The sequence below is a fragment of the Somniosus microcephalus genome, chromosome 24 (genome assembly GCF_052327205.1).
Source record: "Somniosus microcephalus isolate GS21.2 chromosome 24, FLI_Smic_1.0, whole genome shotgun sequence".
NCBI classification, from domain to species: domain Eukaryota; kingdom Metazoa; phylum Chordata; class Chondrichthyes; order Squaliformes; family Somniosidae; genus Somniosus; species Somniosus microcephalus.
Window position 1 is genome coordinate 50,486,599 of NC_141010.1, and position 20,262 is coordinate 50,506,860.

General features: G+C 46.6%; 1 protein-coding gene across 7 annotated transcripts in view; it reads left to right on the forward strand.

The window, feature by feature from the left end:
* The window catches only part of tanc2a (tetratricopeptide repeat, ankyrin repeat and coiled-coil containing 2a), a 1,096,529-nt gene that overhangs the window by 856,387 nt on the left and 219,880 nt on the right, over nt 1-20,262 (forward strand). For all 7 annotated transcript variants that reach the window (XM_085966617.1, XM_085966618.1, XM_085966619.1 and 4 more), the window contains one exon: nt 499-780. In XM_085966617.1, the coding sequence (XP_085822743.1) occupies nt 499-780 (282 nt within the window). The remainder of the gene's footprint in view (nt 1-498; nt 781-20,262) is intronic.

Here is a 20,262-nt window from a genome sequence, read left to right on the forward strand (position 1 = left end):
AGGCAAAAGGGGACGGTATTGGGTCAAGTAAAGAAACAAAAGGTGGGGCTAGAGGAGGTGTAAATGGCAACAGCAGAATCATGACCAACAGCTGCTCTTAGAAAAAATGGGAGCAGTGGTTGTGATCTGAAATTGTTGAACTCAATGTTGAGTCTGGAAGGTTATAAGGTGCCTAATCGAAAGATGAGGTGCTGTTCCTTGAGCTTCCATTGAGCTTCATTGGAACAGCATAGGAGCCGAGGGCAGCGAGGTCAGAGTGTGAGTGGGATGGTGAATTAACATGGCAAGCAACCGGAAGCTTGGGGGTCACTCTTGTGGACTAAATGAAGGTGTTCAGCAAAGCGATCACCCAATCCTTCATTTCCTCTTCACTTTTTCTGTTTTGGACACTACCAAGTCTCTGGTTAGTTTTTCCTTAGAAAATGTTCTTGTAGTTTTTCCTGTTGCGATTGATTTATTGAGACTGATCTGACTATGGCTCTTTTATTGTTCCCACAGTACGCTTTGCACCATACAGACCTCCAGACATCTCCTTGAAACCTCTTCTGTTTGAAGTACCCAGCATCACCACTGACTCAGTGTTCATTGGGCGGGACTGGCTCTTCCATGAGATAGATACACAGCTGAAATGTGGTAACCCCAGTGTGAACAGAGGAGTAGTGATCATAGGCAATATTGGATTTGGGAAAACAGCCATCATCTCAAGACTGGTCGCACTCAGCTGCCACGGCTCTCGAATGAGACAGATTGCGTCTGATAGTCCGCATGCATCACCAAAGCGTATGTACTTATTAAATGTTAACTTTCTTTATATGCATCTGTGTGGAAGTTGGAAAGAAAGATTCATTCTGACATCTATTTCTTTGTGTTCTGCTCAGGAACCCAGCTATCTTTTTGTCACCTCTTCACCCTTCCCTCCTTCACTCCATCTCCTTCCTCTCCTTCAGTCTTGCCCTGCCTTCACTCTCCCCCATCTAAATTTTCTACTCTGGTAAAAATGTATATTCGTGCACCAACTAAGGAATAATTAGGTTTGAAAGGATGCCTGTTTTCCTCTACATTGATGGGAAGCTCTTGACTTCATTAGAGGTTTTATCCCTACTGACACATTTGGAAATGGACTGAAGTTCAACAGAAGAGCTGTTAGTGGGTTCAAATTTTAATCAGTCCTGGAATTTTGGTCAACCACAGAATTGTGAAGTAAAGTCTTACTGTTGTTTCTGGATGAGTAGGTGTTGATTCAACAAAAACCTGGTGAAGTAAGAGAGCACCTTGAAATGGAAGGTCTGAAGGGCAGTCGGCTTCTGTGATGCAACATGCTGAAGTATTCATGTGCTGTGCCACAGGGTGGTAGAATGCAGGATGTACCTGCTATTTCCTGATCTCCGTCATGCTGTCAGGAGAACGTACCACACAAGGACGGAGAGATGATTTGGCGATTTGAGTCACATATCTGCTAGCAGCTAGTTACTGTATGGCAGTGATGGTGGCCAGGGATTGTGTGGACTGCTCACTTTATTGACCAAGGTATTGCAAGGCAACGGGAATCCCTACAAAAAAGGGATGAAAAATGTAAAAGTGACTTATCAAAAAAGAAATGGGCTTATTTCCATCCCTCATTGTGTTTATAGAAGTTGTCTCTGCTGTGTCTCTGCTGTAACTATGCTGAGTTTTTATTTGAGTATGTTTCAATTCTAGCCATTTAATATATTTAAAACAGAACTAATGGCTTTTATTAGTGCTAACTATATGGAGTTCTTGCTTATTCAGGAGGGTAAGTGTTAATTAAAAAATTCACATCTGTCCCTCATTATGTTAATTAAATGCATGTAAAAATACAGTTCAGTTAAGATGTCCATAATTTTTTTAATTCTATGGGTGAGTATACAAGTTGGCCTGAACACGTGGGATTATAACTACAAAATGAAGGTCACCTCTAGGCAGTTGGCTGTTTCAGAAGAAAAGAATATTAGGTTCATGTGCAGAGCTAGTTTCTAAAAACTAAAATATCCGACAAGCTCACCCATTTTTTCTTGGATCAGTCACACCTACCTACCTGATTACTATTAGTGCAACATGTGATGGAGGACACAATGGCCCAAAATTTCCGGGATTCTATTTGTGCCGAAATTACGCCGTAATTTATGCCAATCTTGCCAGTGGGAACTTAACGGCAATATTTCCTCCGGAGCTCATTTGCCTACGCCGGAAGATGAAAATTGTCATAAAACAAACGCAAATGCAGTGCGACCAGTCGTGCTAATAACAAGCGGGCCACTGTTTTCTGCCATGACGCCTCACTCCCAAAAATTGACAACACTTTCGTTAAATACAAAGCAGGTCTCAATTTTGTCAGGCAGAATTTTTTTTTAAAGATAATCGCCATCATACTCCAGAAATGTACGAAACTCGCATCAGCTGGTCTTTTACATGGGGGTGGAGCTGTGTGAATGAGTGGTAGGGCGTTTCAGCAAATGCATCTCCGATTCAGAGCAAACGATCGAGGAAATTTGCTTGTACCAGTGTTTCGATGTAAAACAAGCCTAGGTCAGTTATGCGCAAATTTCCTTGGGTATATATATGACGTAACGTTGCTTTTGTGAGCCAAGTCTGCGTTGTCCGCATTTGCTGGCAAAAGTCTGAGCAGAACAGGCACCTCTCCCATCAGACCCACTCAAACTAAAGCCCTGTTGTTAATGGACGTGGTCATGGGCACTACATGCTATAGGCAGGGACTCTTGCGAGAACGGGAGTTCCTGCCTACCGAATGCCGCAGCCAAAATCAAGTGCCTTTTACAATGGCATGCAGATAGAAAATGGTGCTGTGGGGAGAAATGCATGGTAATTAAGGAGAAAGAGAAGGAACAGGAAAATAAATGGCAATAAAGGGGCAGGGAGAGGCAAAAGCTGGTAATCGAATTTTTTGAGGGAAAGAGATGAGAAGCTGTGAGCAGCACTTTGAGGTGAGGGAGGAAGGAGTCATTGTTAATTGGGAAGGTGTGGGGAGGCAGAATACCATCTGAGGGAGGGAATGGAATGAGTACCAGCTTAAACTGAAAGGGGGTGAAGCGTGGCAACCTGAACTGGGAGGGTTGGAGGAGAGGAGAATGCCACCGAAAGGATGGGGAGTTGAATGCGGTAGTGTCTCTGTGAACTAGGTAAGGAATTAGATGTGGCAGAGTGACTTTTGAGGTTGGTCTGCCAGAAATCCAAATTCTTAATGAACCAAAATGCTTTATTTTCAGTGGAAAAATGCAAAGATTTTTGGGCTCCCCCAGACTCTCCAGGAACTGCAGCACCATTCTTGCCCCTTTAATATTTGGGTTTCCACCTTTTTTTTTCTCTAAAAGAAGTGAGTTAATGTTGGACATATAGTCTATTCCTGATAATTCTAAGTTGGTTTTGCACTAAAAAAATAATTGAATTATCAAATCATTTCAATTAGACAACATAAAAACAAAAAAAAATACAGCAAAGTGCTAAAAAATGGAATTGTTAAATAATTTGAATGAAGGAACTTTGAATTAAGAGGAGTTTGCTGTACTGTTGGAAATAGCCAAGTTACAGCTATTGCTGGTCACTTTAAATAATCAGCTTCGAGTGCAAACCAATATGGTGGGTATATTGGCCTAGAAATTCGGTTGGCTTTGCGCCCAGTTTTCGCCCAAAGAGGGCTTTTGCGCCAATAGAGGAGTTCGCGCTGATATTCAGCGCTGCGGTAATGGCGGCGGTAGCCGGTAGCGCTGCGCCGGCACCGATGACGTCATCGGTGTGCGCAGTGCCCCGGTTCCGCCCCGATGCCGGCCCGAATCCCATATTCAGTTGCCGCCGCCTCCTCCGTGGCGGCCGCTACTTACATCCGGAGACCAGGGCCTTACTGCAGCCTTAGTGGGGCGCATAAAGGTGGAGGTGCGGCCGGCCGCTTTTTCGGCGGCCGCCTGCCCGCACCTCCTTCCCCGGCCTCCTCCACCACCCCCCCCCCCCCGCGGCATTGCCGGCTGCTTTCCGCGAGCCCGGCACTTCTCCGTGGTGCCGGGCTCATTTGCTGGCACAATCCAGCGGCGATCTCCCCGTTGCAGGCACCTCCACCTTAAGAGAAGGAGGAGGCCTGCAGTACCGCAGCCTGCTGCACCGCATCGGGTGGCGCAGCGGCGCCTACAGCGCTGAAATTCAGTTTCAGCGCCCCAAGCGGGGGCGGGCACACCCTGGAATAGCGCCCGGTTCCGACTTGGGGCGCAAAAAACGAATATCTGACGGGCGCAACTGGCTCCGTGCTCAGCGCTAACTTTTGGGCGCAAACCAGCTGGCGGGCCCAAACTTAATTTCTAGGCCATTGGCCTGGAAATTCAGTCGCGTTTGCGCCCACTTATTGGCTATAAAGTGGTTTGCGCCTGAAGTTTTTTATCGCCCGAAATTCAGATGGACCCTAACATCGGCGTTAGCCGGTAGCGCTGCGCCGGCACCGATGACGTCATCGGTGTGCGCAGCGCCCCGGTTGCAATGCTGTTCCGGCCCGATGGCCAAATTCAGTTGCGGCCGCCTCGCCCGTGGCGGCCGCAAACAGCGTTTGTAAAACAGTGCCTTGCAGCTCCGAAAGGCCGGCGCATAAAGGTGGAGGGGCGGCCGGCCGCTTTCCCGGCAGCCGCCTGGCCGCACCTCCCTCCCCGGACTCCTGCACCACCCCCCCGCGGCATTGATGTGTGATTCCCGCGAGCCCGGCACTTCTCCGGGGTGCCGGGCTCATTTGCCGGGGGAATCCCGCGCCGAACTCACGGCTGCAGGCAGCTCCTCCTTAAGAGAAAGAGGAGGCCTGCAGTACCCCAGCCTGCCGCACCGCATCGGGTGCCGCAGCGGCAGCTGGACGCCTGAAACTTACATACATCGCCCCAAACGAGGCGGCCAAACCCTGTAATAGCGCCCGCCTCCATCTTGGGCCGGCGCGACTGAATTTCAGGCGGGCGCTACGGGAATCCGGGCCAGCGCAAAATTTCGGGCACTAAAGACCTGGCGCGGCGAAACCGAATTTTTAGCCCATTGTGTTTAATCAGAGTTTAAGACAGAATATAACACATTCGTTATACAGCAAAAACACACGACCGTGACAAGAAGCTGATACCGTTTCGATCGGACAGACGGTTGACACATGAGCAATTCTCCTCTTCCGTCTAGAGCATCCTTCCTTTCGTCGAGAGCCTCTCTCTCTCTCTCTCTCTCTCTCTCTTTCTCTTCCGTCTGTGTGTACAAGCTTTCGGGAGGTCACTTTTATTCTACTTTTAGGGGTGGGCCTAGGATATTGACAAGACCTTTTGACCTATAGAATTTCCCCATAAATCTTGATATCCAATGGGACTATTGGTTCTTTGTCTCAATTCTTGTGTCAAAGCCTGCCCTAAAGATGTCTTATGATTTTGGCCACATGTCTTTCTCTGTTTATATTTTCCCAGGATTTCCTTCCTGTGGAATTCATGTCTTCTCTCTTTTGTCTGTATTCTTCTTTGATCTCAAGAGGCCCAACCAGAAACCTGTTCGCTTCAGAGTGTTACCTCCTTTATGACGTAGCAAATGTTTACGTTAACTTCCCCAAACTTCCTTCCGTTATCTTCGCAAGCAGTTCTGTTAAGCTAACTTCAAATCCTACTTTAGCATTATACATAAAATACATTAACAAAGCTCAAGTCAAAACTTAAAAACAACAGATAATCGCTTAGCAACAGGGAGATTGTATACCCTCCGTAGGAAACAAAAGCATTAGCACTTCTAAGCATCTATCTGGTCCAAGGAGACTTTCCGTCTGCAGTTGGAATGTAACCATTTAAACACAGCATTTTTCGCATCACAGTTTTAATCGCATAACCATATACATTTTTAGGCATCTTTAGTTTCTAATAGTACCTACAGATTAAGTTACAAAACCTGGTGGAATTATATGTTTTTCCATCTCGTAGGCTTACAATTAGGGCCACTCTTGAGTTCTCAGCTATTTTTGGCCATGTCCGCTTTCTTTGAAACTATTGGTCAGCTTTTGCTAGTTTTCTGTGTCTGAACTTTGTTAATGAATCTGGCTGTTTGGGAGGAGCGGAAGGGGTTAATGCATTACAGATAATTCACGTTTAACAAAATAATTACAAAACAGCACAGACCTTGGGAGATGAACGCCAGTTTGAAATAAAATAAAAAGCAGCTGTTAGTAAAATACTGCTCCACTGCGCATTTCATAAATCATAAACATTGACATTTCTAAAAAAATAACAGGCCTTCCAGTTGTTTTTATTAGCAGATCAGTGGATGTCGTGCAGCAAATTAAGAAGGAGCGAGGGTAATCATACATTCTTTCGCGATAAAAACAGCCACTAATTCCAAACAGACTGAGCATCAGTAAAGTTGTTTGCATTTGCCCACATTGTGTTCCCTGATATGATTTCTTTTAGTTTGCCTGCTTGTTCAATGATCAAAGAAATTGTGCAGATACACAACTAAACATTCATAAAACGTCATTAGATTTATGAATAGATCGTGTATGGGGTCATCCTAGTGGCACAGTGTGCTGGTGCATCAATTAAGGTCGTCCCCTGCCAGGTTTTGGACTGAACAGTCCGGTTTTTCAGATAAAAGACCATTTTTCCCATTTATGTATCTTCATGTGGAGATGTTAAAAGGTTTTCAATTAATTATCAGGAAAGGGAAAATTTGAAGTCCAGCAAGATCTTTAGCCCACCCTTACCTGAGCTACTGTTTCTTGAAGGCTCTAGAACAAGTGTGAACCTTGGTAATAATGTGCTAGAACACAGAATCCATGATTCCCCCATCTCCGTTTCAGCCAGAACTGTCTGAAGAGATGAACAAAGAGAAGACAAGTTGAGAAGTTTTTCTGTTGCACACTTCATAATTGCTGACTATTGAGTAGTATCAGAATGCTCTGGAAGTAGATCATTTGCCAATGTTTACAATCAAAAGGTTAGAAAGGTCAAAAAAATAATTTTGACAAGTCTTCATTTAAAAATAAAACTTTTGAGTACTTTGTACTCTGGGTGGTTCAAAACCTTTCAAGGAAATTATCATTATTTTGGCTTATTTCTAAACATATAATAAAATAGTTCAAGACCTGCTTGATGTAACATTGGCAATAATGCGTTAATGAGGTAAGGAAAATTAGCAACACTCTCAACTGAATAAGGTTACCTTCTAAGGCTCACTAATAAAGACACTGTTATAATACAGATAAAGATCTCCTAGTGCAATACTTTGACCCGTTACCATGCTATTGCACCAGGGTGGAGTTTTATTACACCCAGTATGAAGCTGAAGTGGCATAAGACTACTCTTAAGAGTTGATCTTGTACCTCACAGCTTCAGTGTGTTTGGGAATCAGATCACTGATGTGGCTATTCAGTTACAAAACTGTTTATACATGTCAGAAAAATCAATTTTGACAGTTTTGTTCAGGCTGTTTGGATCCACAGGTTGATTTGTTGTGGTTAATTTTAACCCACTGGTGATTTCCTATTTCACCCTTGTTTTCTTCTTCCATAAAATTAATGGCTTGTTTTGTCTAGACACTTAAGTGGGTTTCTGTTAACCCTTCCGGTGATACCTGTCAGGCATAGTAACCAAATCCCAGTGTACACTTGAGTATGAAAGGCAAGTTTACTAATATAGACAGGGGCCATCACGCAAGAATAAATCTGTCAAGAGTAAATAGACATCCATCAAAAACATTGTGGAACAGGTTTGACAAGTACATACTTAAGTTCAACTAAAATAAGGAATATAGAAATGTTCTGACAAACATCAGCAGGAAAATTAAAATGGAGATCTGGAAAACACATTTGTAAAGCGGAGGTGAGAAATTTGCCATTGGGTTGAGTAGCAGGCCAAAAAGATATGAGAGATGCTAAGGAATAGGGAAAAGAGACATAGCAATACATGTAAATCACCTGGTTCCATTTTTATCTATCTAATCGTAGCCAGAGAATCACCTGCAAAGGCTTCTATTGCCACTCCCGCACCATTACCTTTGGCGTCCCCCAAAGGTCGATCCTATTTCTCATCCACATGTTGCCTTTCGGCGACATCATTCCATGTGTACGCTGACAACACTTAGCTCTACCTCACCACCACCTCTCTTGACCCCTCCACTGTCTCTAAATTGTCAGACTGCTTATCCAGTACTAGATGAGCAGAAATTTCCTCCAACTAAATATTGTCTTCAGTCTCCGCCACATACTCCGTTCCCTAGCCACCTACTCCATCCCTCTCCCTGGCAACTGTCTGCAGCTGAACCAGACTGTTCGCAACCTTGGTGTCATATTTGACCCCGAAATGAGCTTCTGACCACAAATATCCGCCATTTCCACCTCCAGAACATCGCCTGACTCCGCCCCTGCCTCAGCTCATCTGCTGCTGATACCCTCATCCTTGCTTTTGTTACCTCTAGACTTGACTATTCCAACGCACTCCTGGCCGACCTCCCACATTCTACCCTCCGTAAACTTGAGGTCATCCAAAACTCTACTGCCCATGTCCCAACTCGTACCAAGTCCCAATCACCCATCGCACCTATGCTCGCTGACCTACATTGGCTCCCGGTTAAGCAAAGCCTAGATTTTAAAATTTTCATCCTTGTTTTCAAATCCCTCCATGGCCTCGCCCCTCCCTATCCCTACTCCAGCCGCATAACCCTCCGAGATATCTGCGCTCCTCCAATTCTGGCCTCTTGAGCATCCCTGATTTTAATTGCTCCACCGTTGGTGGCCGTGCCTTCAGCTGCCAAGGCTTAAGCTCTGGAATTCCCTGCCTAAACCTCTCTGCCTCTCTACCTCTCTTTTCTCCTTTAAGACACTCCTTAAAACCTACCTATTTGACCAAGCTTTTGGTAATCTGCCCTAATATCTCCTTATGTGGCTCAGTGTCAAATTTTGTTTGATAACGCTCCTGTGAAGTGCCTTGGTGCGTTTTACTACATTAAAGGTGCTATATAAATGCAAGTTGGTATTGCTGTTATACGATTAGGAGACTGTTTTACAACAAGAGGGTAACCAGAAAAAGTTAAAATGCTAAGCAATCCAAATGGAGTTCAACATGTGTATGAACAAGATGCCAAAATGACCACTTGGTGTTTTTGGTTTCCTCTCCGACTTTGTGACTTGCCTACATTTCTGACTTCCCTTTTCTATCTCTCCTTTAGCCAGTTAAGGATTAAGAACCATTATTTTCCTTCATACCCATTAACTTTTGCTTGTAGAGGAGCCTTTCATGCTATATTTTATTAAAGAGGTTCTGGATAGGCTGAGGGGCTAAAAACCAGTAAATCCCTCTGAATGGGTGAAATGTACCCCAGGTTTATCAGAGAGATGACAGATTTATGAAGTTTTTTTGAGGGAGTCAATAAGCAGGTTCTGACAGATTGGAACAGGCAAATATTGTTCCCATATTCACAAATGACAATGCAGTGGTTCAAGAAGACGGCCCATCACCACCATCTCGGGGCAACTACGGATGGGCAATAAATGCTGGCCTTTCCAGAAATACCACATCCCAAAAATTAATTCTAAAAAAACCTGACAATTACTGACCAATAAGCCTATAATTTAATATAATAAATGGCTTTAGAAGGGCTGAATCATATCTAACCAGCCTCAATTCAAGGCAGTTATATTTGTAGATAACCGCAAATTAAGGTGGACTTATAGGTAGCCAAGATTTTATAAAGAGAGCTCGACAGTGTTGGCACTTGAGTTTATCAGGATCAATGAAGTTCAATATGGACAAATGGAAGATACTGCATACATTGGAAATAAAAAGAGAAGGCACATGTACTCCTTGGATGAGGTAGAATATGCCAGGGTGGAAGCTGAAAGAGACTTGGGGATGTCAGTTGACTTGTAATTTACCACATCTAAACAGTTTGAGGCAGGAATACATGAAAATGTTAGAATACGGGGCAATGTTAGCCAAATCGGTAAATTCAGATCCCACAGGGGTCATGCCGAAGTTGTGCAACATCCTGGTCAGCCTGCACCTCAAGTACGACCAACAGACAGTGCAGAAATAAACAATAAGGTTGATCCACAATGTCAAGGGAAAGAGCTGTGAGAAAAAAGGGCTCTCTGACCTCAAAATGGGACACAGTCTTGACTTGTCTGCAGCCTTTGACACGGTTGACCACTCCATCCTCTCCAACGCCTCCCCACCGTCGTCCAGCTGGGTGGGACTACACTCGCCTGGTTCCATTCTTATCTATATAATCGTAGCCAAAGAATCACCTGCAACAGCTTCTCTTCCCGCTCCGGACATTGTTACCTCTGGTGTCCCCCAAAGATCTATCCTTGGCCACCCTCCTATTTATCATCTACATGTCGCCCCTTGGCAACAACATCCGAAAACACAGCATCAGTTTCCACATGTACGCTGACGACACCCAGCTCTACCTCACTACCATTTCTCTCGACCCCTCCACGGTCTCTAAATAGTCAGAATGCTTGTCCGACATCCAGTTCTGGATGAGCAGAAATTTTCTCCAATTAAATATTGGAAGACCGAAGCCATTGTTTTCGGTCCCCGCCACAAACTCCGTTCCCTAGCCACTGACTCCATCCCTCTCCCTAACATCTGTCTGAGGCTGAACCACACTGTTCGCAACCTTGGTGTCATATTTGACCCTGAAATGAGGTTCTGACCACATATCCACACGGGGTAGGGTTTCGAACCCTGCTCCAGACAGTCCCGGCAAGTGGAGTCGGAGCTCCGGCTCTAAATTCTGGGTTGACATCCAGTGGAATATTTGCGTCCGTGGGTGTGGGTGGCCCCCCCTCCTCGTATAGCTTGTGGGAGCCCGTAAAACCCTCCCGCCATAGGACTAACCACCCTAATGGCTGGTACAAAGATGGTTACGGTCATGGAAGGAGCGTTAATCACGGCCATAAATCCTTCCACCACTTCATACAGTTCCCCAAAGGGAACAGTGTGAAGACACGTATGACGACGACGTTGCTAAATAAATAAATGGAATGAAAAAAATTCTTTCAGGGCTTTTAAAAGTCTTTAAATTGCTTTAATTCTGTTTAAAACTACTTCAGATTCTTCAAAATAATGTAAACGTTTTTAAAAGTTTATAAAAGTTACCAAAAGCTTCATAAAAATACCAAAAACCTATTTAAAATGCTTAGCAGCTTGTGAGAAACATTGGGGGCGTGTCCTATTAAACTGAGACCTCAAGGGGCGTGTCTCAGTTGCACAGCGCGCTCCAGGCTTCGCGCTGGCTGCACTCCTGGGCGGCGTGACGTCAGACGCTGCCCGGGATTCTTCTCTTTCAAAAAGGAATTCCAGGCGTCCCTGGAGGTGAACGGCAGGCGCGTCGGGTAAGTGCAGATCGGGGGCTTGCACCCGCGGCAAGCCCCCGATCCGAATTTCTGCCCCAATGTCACTGGGCTTGTAATCCAGAGGCCTGGACTAATGATCCAGAGACGTGAGTTCAAATCCCATTTAGCAATGAGAATTTAAATTCAGCTAATTAAATAAATCTGGAATAAAAAGCTAGTATCAGTAATGGTGACTATCGGATTGTCGTAAAAAACGATCTGGTTCACTAATGTCCTTTAGGGAAGGAAATCTGCTGTCCTTACCTGGTCTGGCCTATATATGACTCCAGACTCACAGCAATGTGGTTGACTCTTAACTGCCCTCTGAAATGGCCTCAGTATCACTCAGTTGTAACAAACCGCTACGAAACACAATAATACGAATGAAACCTGACGGACCATCCAGCATCGACCTCGGCACACGGCAACGGCACACCCAGCCCAGTCGACCCTGCAAAGTCCTCCTCACCAACATCTGGGGACTTGTGCCAAAATTGGGGGAGCTGTCCCACAGACTAGTCAAGCAACAGCTTGACATAGTCATGTTCACGGAATCATACCTATCAGCCAATGTCCCAAACTCCTCCATCACCATCCCTGGGAATGTCCTGTCCCACCGGCACAGTGGTGTACAGTTGGGAAGGAGTGGTCCTGGGAGTTCTCAACATTGACTCCAGCCCCATGAAGTCTCATGGCTTCAAGCAAGGGCAAGGAAACCTCCTGCTGATTACCACCTACCGCCCTGTCTCAGCTGATGAATCAGTACTCCTCCATGTTGAACACTACTTGGAAGAAGCACTGAGAGTAGGGCACAGAACGTACTCTGGGTGGGGGACATCAATGTCCATCACCAAGAGTGGCTTGGTAGCACCACCACTGACTGAGCTGGCCGAGTCCTGAAGGACATAGCTGCCAGTCTGGGCCTGCGACAGGTGGTGAGAGAACCAACACAAGGGAAAAACCTACTTGACCTCGTCCTCACCAATCTACCTGTCACAGATGCCCCCGTCAATGACCGTATTGGTAGCAGTGACCACTGCACAGTCATTGTGGAGACGAAGTCCCGTCTTCACACTGAGGACACCCTCCATCGTGTTGTGTGGCACTACCACCATGCTAAATGGGATAGATTCAGAACAGATCTAGCAGCTCAAAACTGGGCATCCATGAGGCGCTGTGGACCATCAGCAGCAGTTACAATCTGTAACCTCATGGCTCGGCATATCCCTCACTCTACCATTATCAAGGAGTGTAGAAGAGCATGCCAGGAGCAGCACCAGACGTACCTAAAAATGAGGTGCCAACCTGGGGAAGCTGCAACACAGGACTACATGCATGCTAAAAAGCGGAAGCAGGGCTTAGCGATCCCACAATCCACAGATCAGATCAAAACTCTGCAGTCCTGCCACATCCAGTCGTGAATGGTGGTGGACCATTAAACAACTCCTGAGGTCTCCACCATCACAGAAGCCAGTCTTCAGCCAATTCGATTCACTCCACATGATATCAAGAAATGGCTGAGCGCACTGGATACAGCAAAGGCTATGGGCCCCGACAACATCCCGGCTATCGTGCTGAAGACTTGTGCTCCAGAACTAGCCGTGCCCCTAGCCAAGCTGTTCCAGTACAGCTACAACACTGGCATCTATCCAACAATGTGGAAAACTGCCCAGGTATGCCCTGTCCACAAAAAGCAAGACATATCCAATCCGGCCAATTACCACCCCATCAGTCTACTCTCAATCATCAGCAAAGTGATGGAAGATGTAATCGACAGAGCTATCAAGCGGCACTTACCAATAATCTGCTCACTGTTGCCCAGTTTGGGTTCAGCCAAGATCACGCCGCTACTGACCTCATAACAGCCTTGGTCCAGACATGGACAAAGGAGCTGAATTCCAGAGGTGAGGTGAGAGTGACTGCCCTTGACATTAAGGCAGCATTTGACTGAGTGTGGCATCAAAGAGCCCTGGTAAAACTGAAGTAATTGGGAATCGGGGGGGAAAACCTCTCCACTGGCTGGAGTCATACCTAGTACAAAGGAAGATGATCATGGTGGTTGAAGGTCAATCATCACAGCCCCAGGACATCGCTGCAGGAGTTCCTCAGGGCAGTGTCCTAGGCCCAACCATCTTTAGCTGCTTCATCAATGGCCTTCCCTCCAACATAAGGTCAGAAATGGGGATGTTCGCTGATGACTGTACAGTGTTCAGTGGCATTCACACCTCAGATAATGAAGCAGTCCATGTCCGCATGCAACAAGACCTGGACGATGTTCAGGCTTGGGCTGATACGTGGCAGGTAACATTCGCGCCACAGAAGTGCCAGGCAATGACTATCTCTAACAAGCGAGAGTCTAACCACTGCCCCTTGACATTCAACGGCATTACCATCGCTGAATCCCCCACCATCAACATCCCGGGGGGGGGGGGGGGGGCGGGGCGGGGGCGTCACCATTGACCAGAAACTTAACTGGACCAGACACACACATACTGTGGCAACAAGAGCAGGTCAAAGGCTAGGTATTATTCTGTGGCGAGTGTCTCACCTCCCGACTCCCCAAAGCCTTTCCACCATCTACAAGACACAAGTAAGGAGTGTGATGGAATACTCTCCACTTGCCTGGATGAGTGCAGCTCCAACAACACTCAAGAAGCTCGACACCATCCAGGACAAAGCAGCCCGTTTGATTGGCACCCCATCCACCACCTTAAACATTTACTCCCTCCACCACCAGCATACCGTGGCTGCAGTGTGTACCATCTACAAGATATACTGCAGCAACTCGTCAAGGCTTGTTCGGCAGCACCTCCCAAACCCGCGACCTCTTCCACCTGGAAGGACAAGGGCAGCAGGTGCATGGGAACACCACTACCTCCAAGTCACACACCATCCTGACTTAGAAGTATATCGCTGATCCTTCATCGTCGCAGGGTCAAAACCCTGGAACTCCCTACCAAACAGCACTACCTTCACATGGACTGCAGCGGTCCAAGAAGGCCACCACCTTCTCAAGGGCAATTATGGATGGGCAATAAATGCTGGCCTTGCCAGAGATGGCCACATCCTACAAACGAATAAAAAAAAAAATTCCAACACACACTCCTGGCTGGCTTCCCACATTCTACCCTACGTAAACGTGAGGTGATCCAAAACTCGGCTGCCCGTATCCCAACTCGCACCAAGTCCCATTCACCCATCATCCCTGTGCTCGCTGACCTACACTGACTCCCGGTGAAGCAACGCCTCGATTTCAAAATTCTCATGTTTGTTTTCAAATCTCTCCATGGCCTCGCCCCTCCCTATCTCTGTAATCTCCTTCAGGCCCGCCCCCAAAATATCTGCGCTCCTCTAATTCTGCCCTCTTGAACATCCCTGATTATAATCGCTCAACCATTGGTAGCTGTGCCTTTTGTTGCCTAGGCCCTAAGCTCTGCAATTCCCTGCCTAAACCTCTCCGCCTCGCTACCTCTCTTTCCTCCTTTTAAGACACTCCTTAAAACCTACTACTTTGACCAAGTTTTTGGCCACTTCTCTTTATGTGGCTCGGTGTCAAATTTTTTGCCTTATAATACTCCTGGAAGCGCCTTAGGACCTTTTACTACGTTAAAGGCGCTATATAAATACAAGTTGTTGTTATAGTCAGAGGGAACCATAGAGATTTGTAAGATACTTAACAGGCTATAGAAGTAAACCAGAAGCAATACTTTCAGACATATTAGGACAAGAGAGCATATGTTTAGGGTTGTCAGAGGCAGGTTTGGGACAGATGCATTTATAGGGAAGTATAGTTTACAACTAGAACAGGTTGCCAGTAAGAGTCCAGACACTGGACTCATTTGACAAATCTATCTATATATATATATATAAAGGAATCGACCTGTCTGTCTATCTGTCTGTCCTTCTGTCTGTCTGTCTGTCCTCACGTGTGCGTCTGTCCGGCTATGCGCTCGAAAGTTATAGAGCGTACCTACGCGCGCGTTACCTCCAAAGAAAGCTTACACTTCCGGGACGGTCGTAAGCATATTTACTTTTCGGTTGGACGAAAATTGTTCGCGCCTTATGCAAAAAAACCTTCAAAATTAAACTCATTATCTGCTACTTAGCATTGATTGACTGACATCAAGGTTCGACCAATCCTGTGCCGTCACGATTGACCAATCCTACAGTACAGTCCCCTGATGGTTGGCCAATCGGTGTGTGTGTGTGGGCGGGACTAATCGTTTTCATCTCAGGGATGTGGCAGCCATTGTTTCACTGCTTCCAGCTCAAACTACTTTGATCATCCAGCTTTGAAAAAGTTAGTATCTCTTTTAAAAAATAACAAGATTTACCAAAAACGTTTTATAAGTACTTTCACTTTCATCTTTCAAGGTATTAAAAGGTAGAAATGTTGCCCGGCAGCAGATTGAGAGGGGGGACACAGACAGGGCCCAAAAGCCTGGGACTCGATTTAAAATGTTGCCCGGCAGCAGATTCCCAGAGGGACACAGAGAGGCCCCAAAGCCTCGCACTTGATTTAAACCGCCCGGCCCAAAACAGCCCTGGCAAAGCCGGGCTCCCCCAGCTAGTAGCTCAATACAATAATGGGAAGATCATAGGCTTGGTATTCAGGATGGATAAAACCAAATGGGCCAAAGTGTCTTTATCCAAACCAATCTCGTGACATCAACTAAACTTGAACTTGAACAAAATGTTTTCAAGAAATTATTGAATTTGTTTTGGTCGGGCCGGCACTGTTGTTCTACTTGTTTGGGCAGTCACTAGACATTGTGTGTGGCATTGCCAGAAATAAAGAACACATGAAGCAGATGTGTTCAATAAAACTTGAACAGATTCATTTAAATATTCTGTCTACGGCAAACTTCAAATGCAATTTACTGTACTGGGAGCTTCCTGGAAATGCAATGTCTGGTTCAAGAGCTGATGGCTATTTTTCATCTTGCAGACCCACAAACAGGAGGTGCAGAGTCACAGTCCCATGATGTGTATGGAACTTCCTTTGGTACAGGGGCTGTGTCCTGGATGTTTGAATTTCATTTTTATGTATGTGAGACAAAGTGGCCACATCTGTGACTTGATTTTGATAATTCTAATACGGCTGAAATTTGACAGATTCTAAAGATGGTTATTTGATTTAGTGTTACTGTCATCTGGAATGTTTATGATAAGTGTTACTGAAATAATGCAACTCAGTGTTTTGTCACGCAGACATTGATTGGTGGATTGTATGCTTGGACTGCGCCTATAAATTTTGAATGAACTGGATGAGGTCATCATGGTCTTTACATGGCTGGTAGTTGCATACTCTGTATTTATAGAATGCTGTAGAAATGTGACATTTTAACTGCTTGAAAAATACAGTAAACTCTTTTTAAAAACATATTTTAAAGCAAACACCCCCCCACCATATTTTCCTCCTATCCTGAAGATTATGACTTGTGGGTAGGATTCCAGTGGCCCTCCATTGCCTTGTTCAAATAGCCATTTTTGTCCATGGGCCGAGACAGCAAGTATTGATTGCTTCTTTATCCATAGAGGACACACAAACATACTGCTACTGTCCTCCTCCCTCCTTCCCGCAGGTCCTCTCTACTTGGGTTTCGTAGGATGCATTGTGGTTCTCCCGACCTTGCTGTTGGCCCGTGCCGCACCTTCCCTGGGCCCCGACCGCGCTGTTGGTCCACGCTGCGCCACTCCTGGGCCTTGACCTCGCTGCTGGGCTCGTCCTCGCTCCTGGATCCCGGCCTCGGACATGAATGATGTTGTCTCTCACAGGATCAAATTAGCATTGATACTCTCGCTTTGGGAGCTAAGTTTAAGTGAAGAGCCAGAGCTCACTGAGAACAAAGAACAGGCATGGTCGGTGTTGTATCCGTGTGTTAATGGAGACACGGAATGCAGGAGTTGGTTTAACAGGTGTTTACTGAACAAAGTCTGGAGGTGAACTAAAAGATACAAGACGCTATACAGGCTTATATACCCGAGTGGTCACTACCGGTATTACAGTACACAGGGGCTCTTAAAGGTACATACACTACAGTCGGGGGATAGGTAGTGGGCTCAGGTAACTTTAACCGTGCAGCTTGAACTTGCAGTTAGGGATAAAAGTGCACCCACTATTGGAGCCAGGGGAACTTAAACAGCAGAAGAGAGGAGACTGGGGGGAAAGAGAGCAACGGATGGCAATGGATTGTCAAGGATGGCAGAGGAGCTCCCGAGGGAGCTGCCAGCACAGGAGCCTTATTTAATACTGCAACTAACTAACAGACGAACTGACAACTGATGGAGAGCACCAGTAATAAAAGTCACTCTCCAAATATATTGCCCCAAGCAACAGTATTGGGTGCATCAAAAACTGTATAATCACAGCTGCCTGTTTGCCTGGTCTCCAATCGTTTTGGATCCCCTTGCCATTGGACCAAGACCTTGCTCTGTCAAGCCCGTGTGGCAGCTGGTGTGCAACGGCCACCCCACGTTAAAAGAATTCACGCACAGGCATCTTCCACCCTTTAAAATGAAGTTCGGGACCTGGAATGTCAGGACCCTTATGGACAGCCCCAACAGTGACAGACCGGAACGCCGTACTGCTATCGTTGCCCGGGAGCTCAGACGCTTCGACATTCACATCGCCGCCCTGAGTGAGACCTGGCGGGCAGGGGAAGGCCAGCTCAAGGAGCAAGGCGGTGGTTACACCTTCTTCTGGAAAGGCAAATCCGAAGAAGAACGCCACCTCCATGGGGTAGGCTTCGCCATAAAAAATGAACTGGTCGGGCGTCTCAGAGACTCCCCTAGTGGTAAAAACGAGTGCCTCATGACTCTTCAACTCACCTTAGCTCGAAACCAGTGCGCTATGGTCATCAGTGCGTACGCCCCAACACTGGAAGCCACAGACGAGACCAAAGAGGAATTCTACTCCAGCCTCGAACAATCCCTGTCCCGAGTCCCAACGGGCGACAAGCTGATCCTCCTTGGCAACTTCAACGCGAGAGTTGGAAAGGACACAGACCTCTGGAGAGGTGTGATCAGCAGAGAGGGGGTAGGGAAAGCCAACTCCAACGGTACCCTCCTCCTGTTGAAATGCTTAGAACATGGCCTCGTCATAACCAACACCTTGTTCCGTCAGAGCGACAAGTACAAGACCTCATGGCAGCACCCTCTTTCTAAGCACTGGCATCTGCTGGACTACGTCATCGTCCAAGCGAGGGACCGCAAGGACGTCCGCATCACCCACGCCATGACAGGAGCTGATGACTGCTGGACAGACCACCGCCTAATCCGCTCTGACGACACAAAGCTGGGTGGGCGTGTGTGCTGCGAGGAGGATACCGAGAAACTCCAGGATGATTTGGACAGGTTGGGTGATTGGGCAGAAGCGTGGCAGATGCAATATAACGTGGATAAATGCGAGGTTATCCACTTTGGTGTCAAAAACAGAAAGACAGACTATTATCTGAATGACAATAGATTTGGAGAAGGGGAAGTGCAACGAGACCTGGGTGTCCTTGTGCACCAGTCGCTGAAGGTAAGCATGCAGGTGCAGCAGGCGGTGAAGAAGGCAAATGGTATGTTGGCCTTCATAGCAAAAGGGTTTGAGTACAGGAGCAAGGATGTCCTGCTGCAGTTGTACAGGGCCTTGGTGAGACCACACCTTGAGTACTGTGTGCAGTTTTGGTCACCTTATCTGAGGAAGGATGTTCTTGCCATGGAAGGAGTTCAGCGAAGATTCACAAGGCTGATCCCTGGGATGGCAGGAATGACGTATGAGGAGAGATTGGGTCGATTGGGCTTATACTTGCTGGAGTTTAGAAGAATGAGGGGATCTCATCGAAACTTATAAAATTCTGATAGGTCTGGACAAACTAGATGCAGGTAGAATGTTCCCGATGGTCGGAGAGTCCAGAACCAGGGGTCATAGTCTAAGGATAAGGGGTAAGCCATTTAGGACAGAGATGAGGAAGAATTTCTTCACCCAGAGAGTGGTGAACCTGTGGAATTCTCTACCACAGAAGGCGGTTGAAGCCAAGTCTTTAAATATATTCAAGAAGGAGTTAGATATATTTCTTAGAGCTAAAGGTATCAAGGGATATGGGGAGAAGGCAGGTACGGGGTACTGAGTTTGGATGATCAGCCATGATCTCATCGAATGGCGGAGCAGGCTCGAGGGGCCGAATGGCCTACTCCTGCTCCTATCTTCTATGTTTCTATGTCATCTCCATCAATGTAGCCCCAAAACAGCGGGGGCAACAGAAACAATGCCGCAGGAAAATTAACGCTGGAGCACTCAAAGACCCCGCTACGAAAGCCCTATTCAGCCTACGCCTCACAAACAACCTGACGACTCCCAGTGATGCAGAGACACAGAGTGCCCACAGTGTCTGGTCTGCACTCAAGGCCTCCATAATCAGCACCTGTGAAGAGATGCTCGGTCACTCAACCAGGAAACACCAAGACTGGTTCGACGAGAATGACCAGGAGATCCAGGAGCTAATAAGCCGCAAGCGCAAGGCATTTCTGATCTGGAAACAGCAACAGAACTCGAGAGCAAGAAAGCAGCTCCACAGAAGCCTGAAGGCCGAGGTCCAACAAAAAACTCGAACAGATGGTGGGTGGAGAAAGCGTAGGAGATCCAGCAGCTAGCTGACAACCACGACGTGCGTGGATTCTTTAGCACAGTCAAGACCATCTACGGGCCAAGCACCCAAGGCCCTTCCCCACTGCGAGCCAAGAATGGAGAGGTACTCATCAAGGACAGGGAAGCAGTCAATGCCCGCTGGAAGGAGCACTTTGAAGATCTCATTAACCACGACTCTGTCTTCGACACGAGCGTCCTCAACTCCATCCCACAGCATGCTACCCGCCACCATCTCAGCACAACCCCAGCCTGGCATGAGGTTGAAAAGGC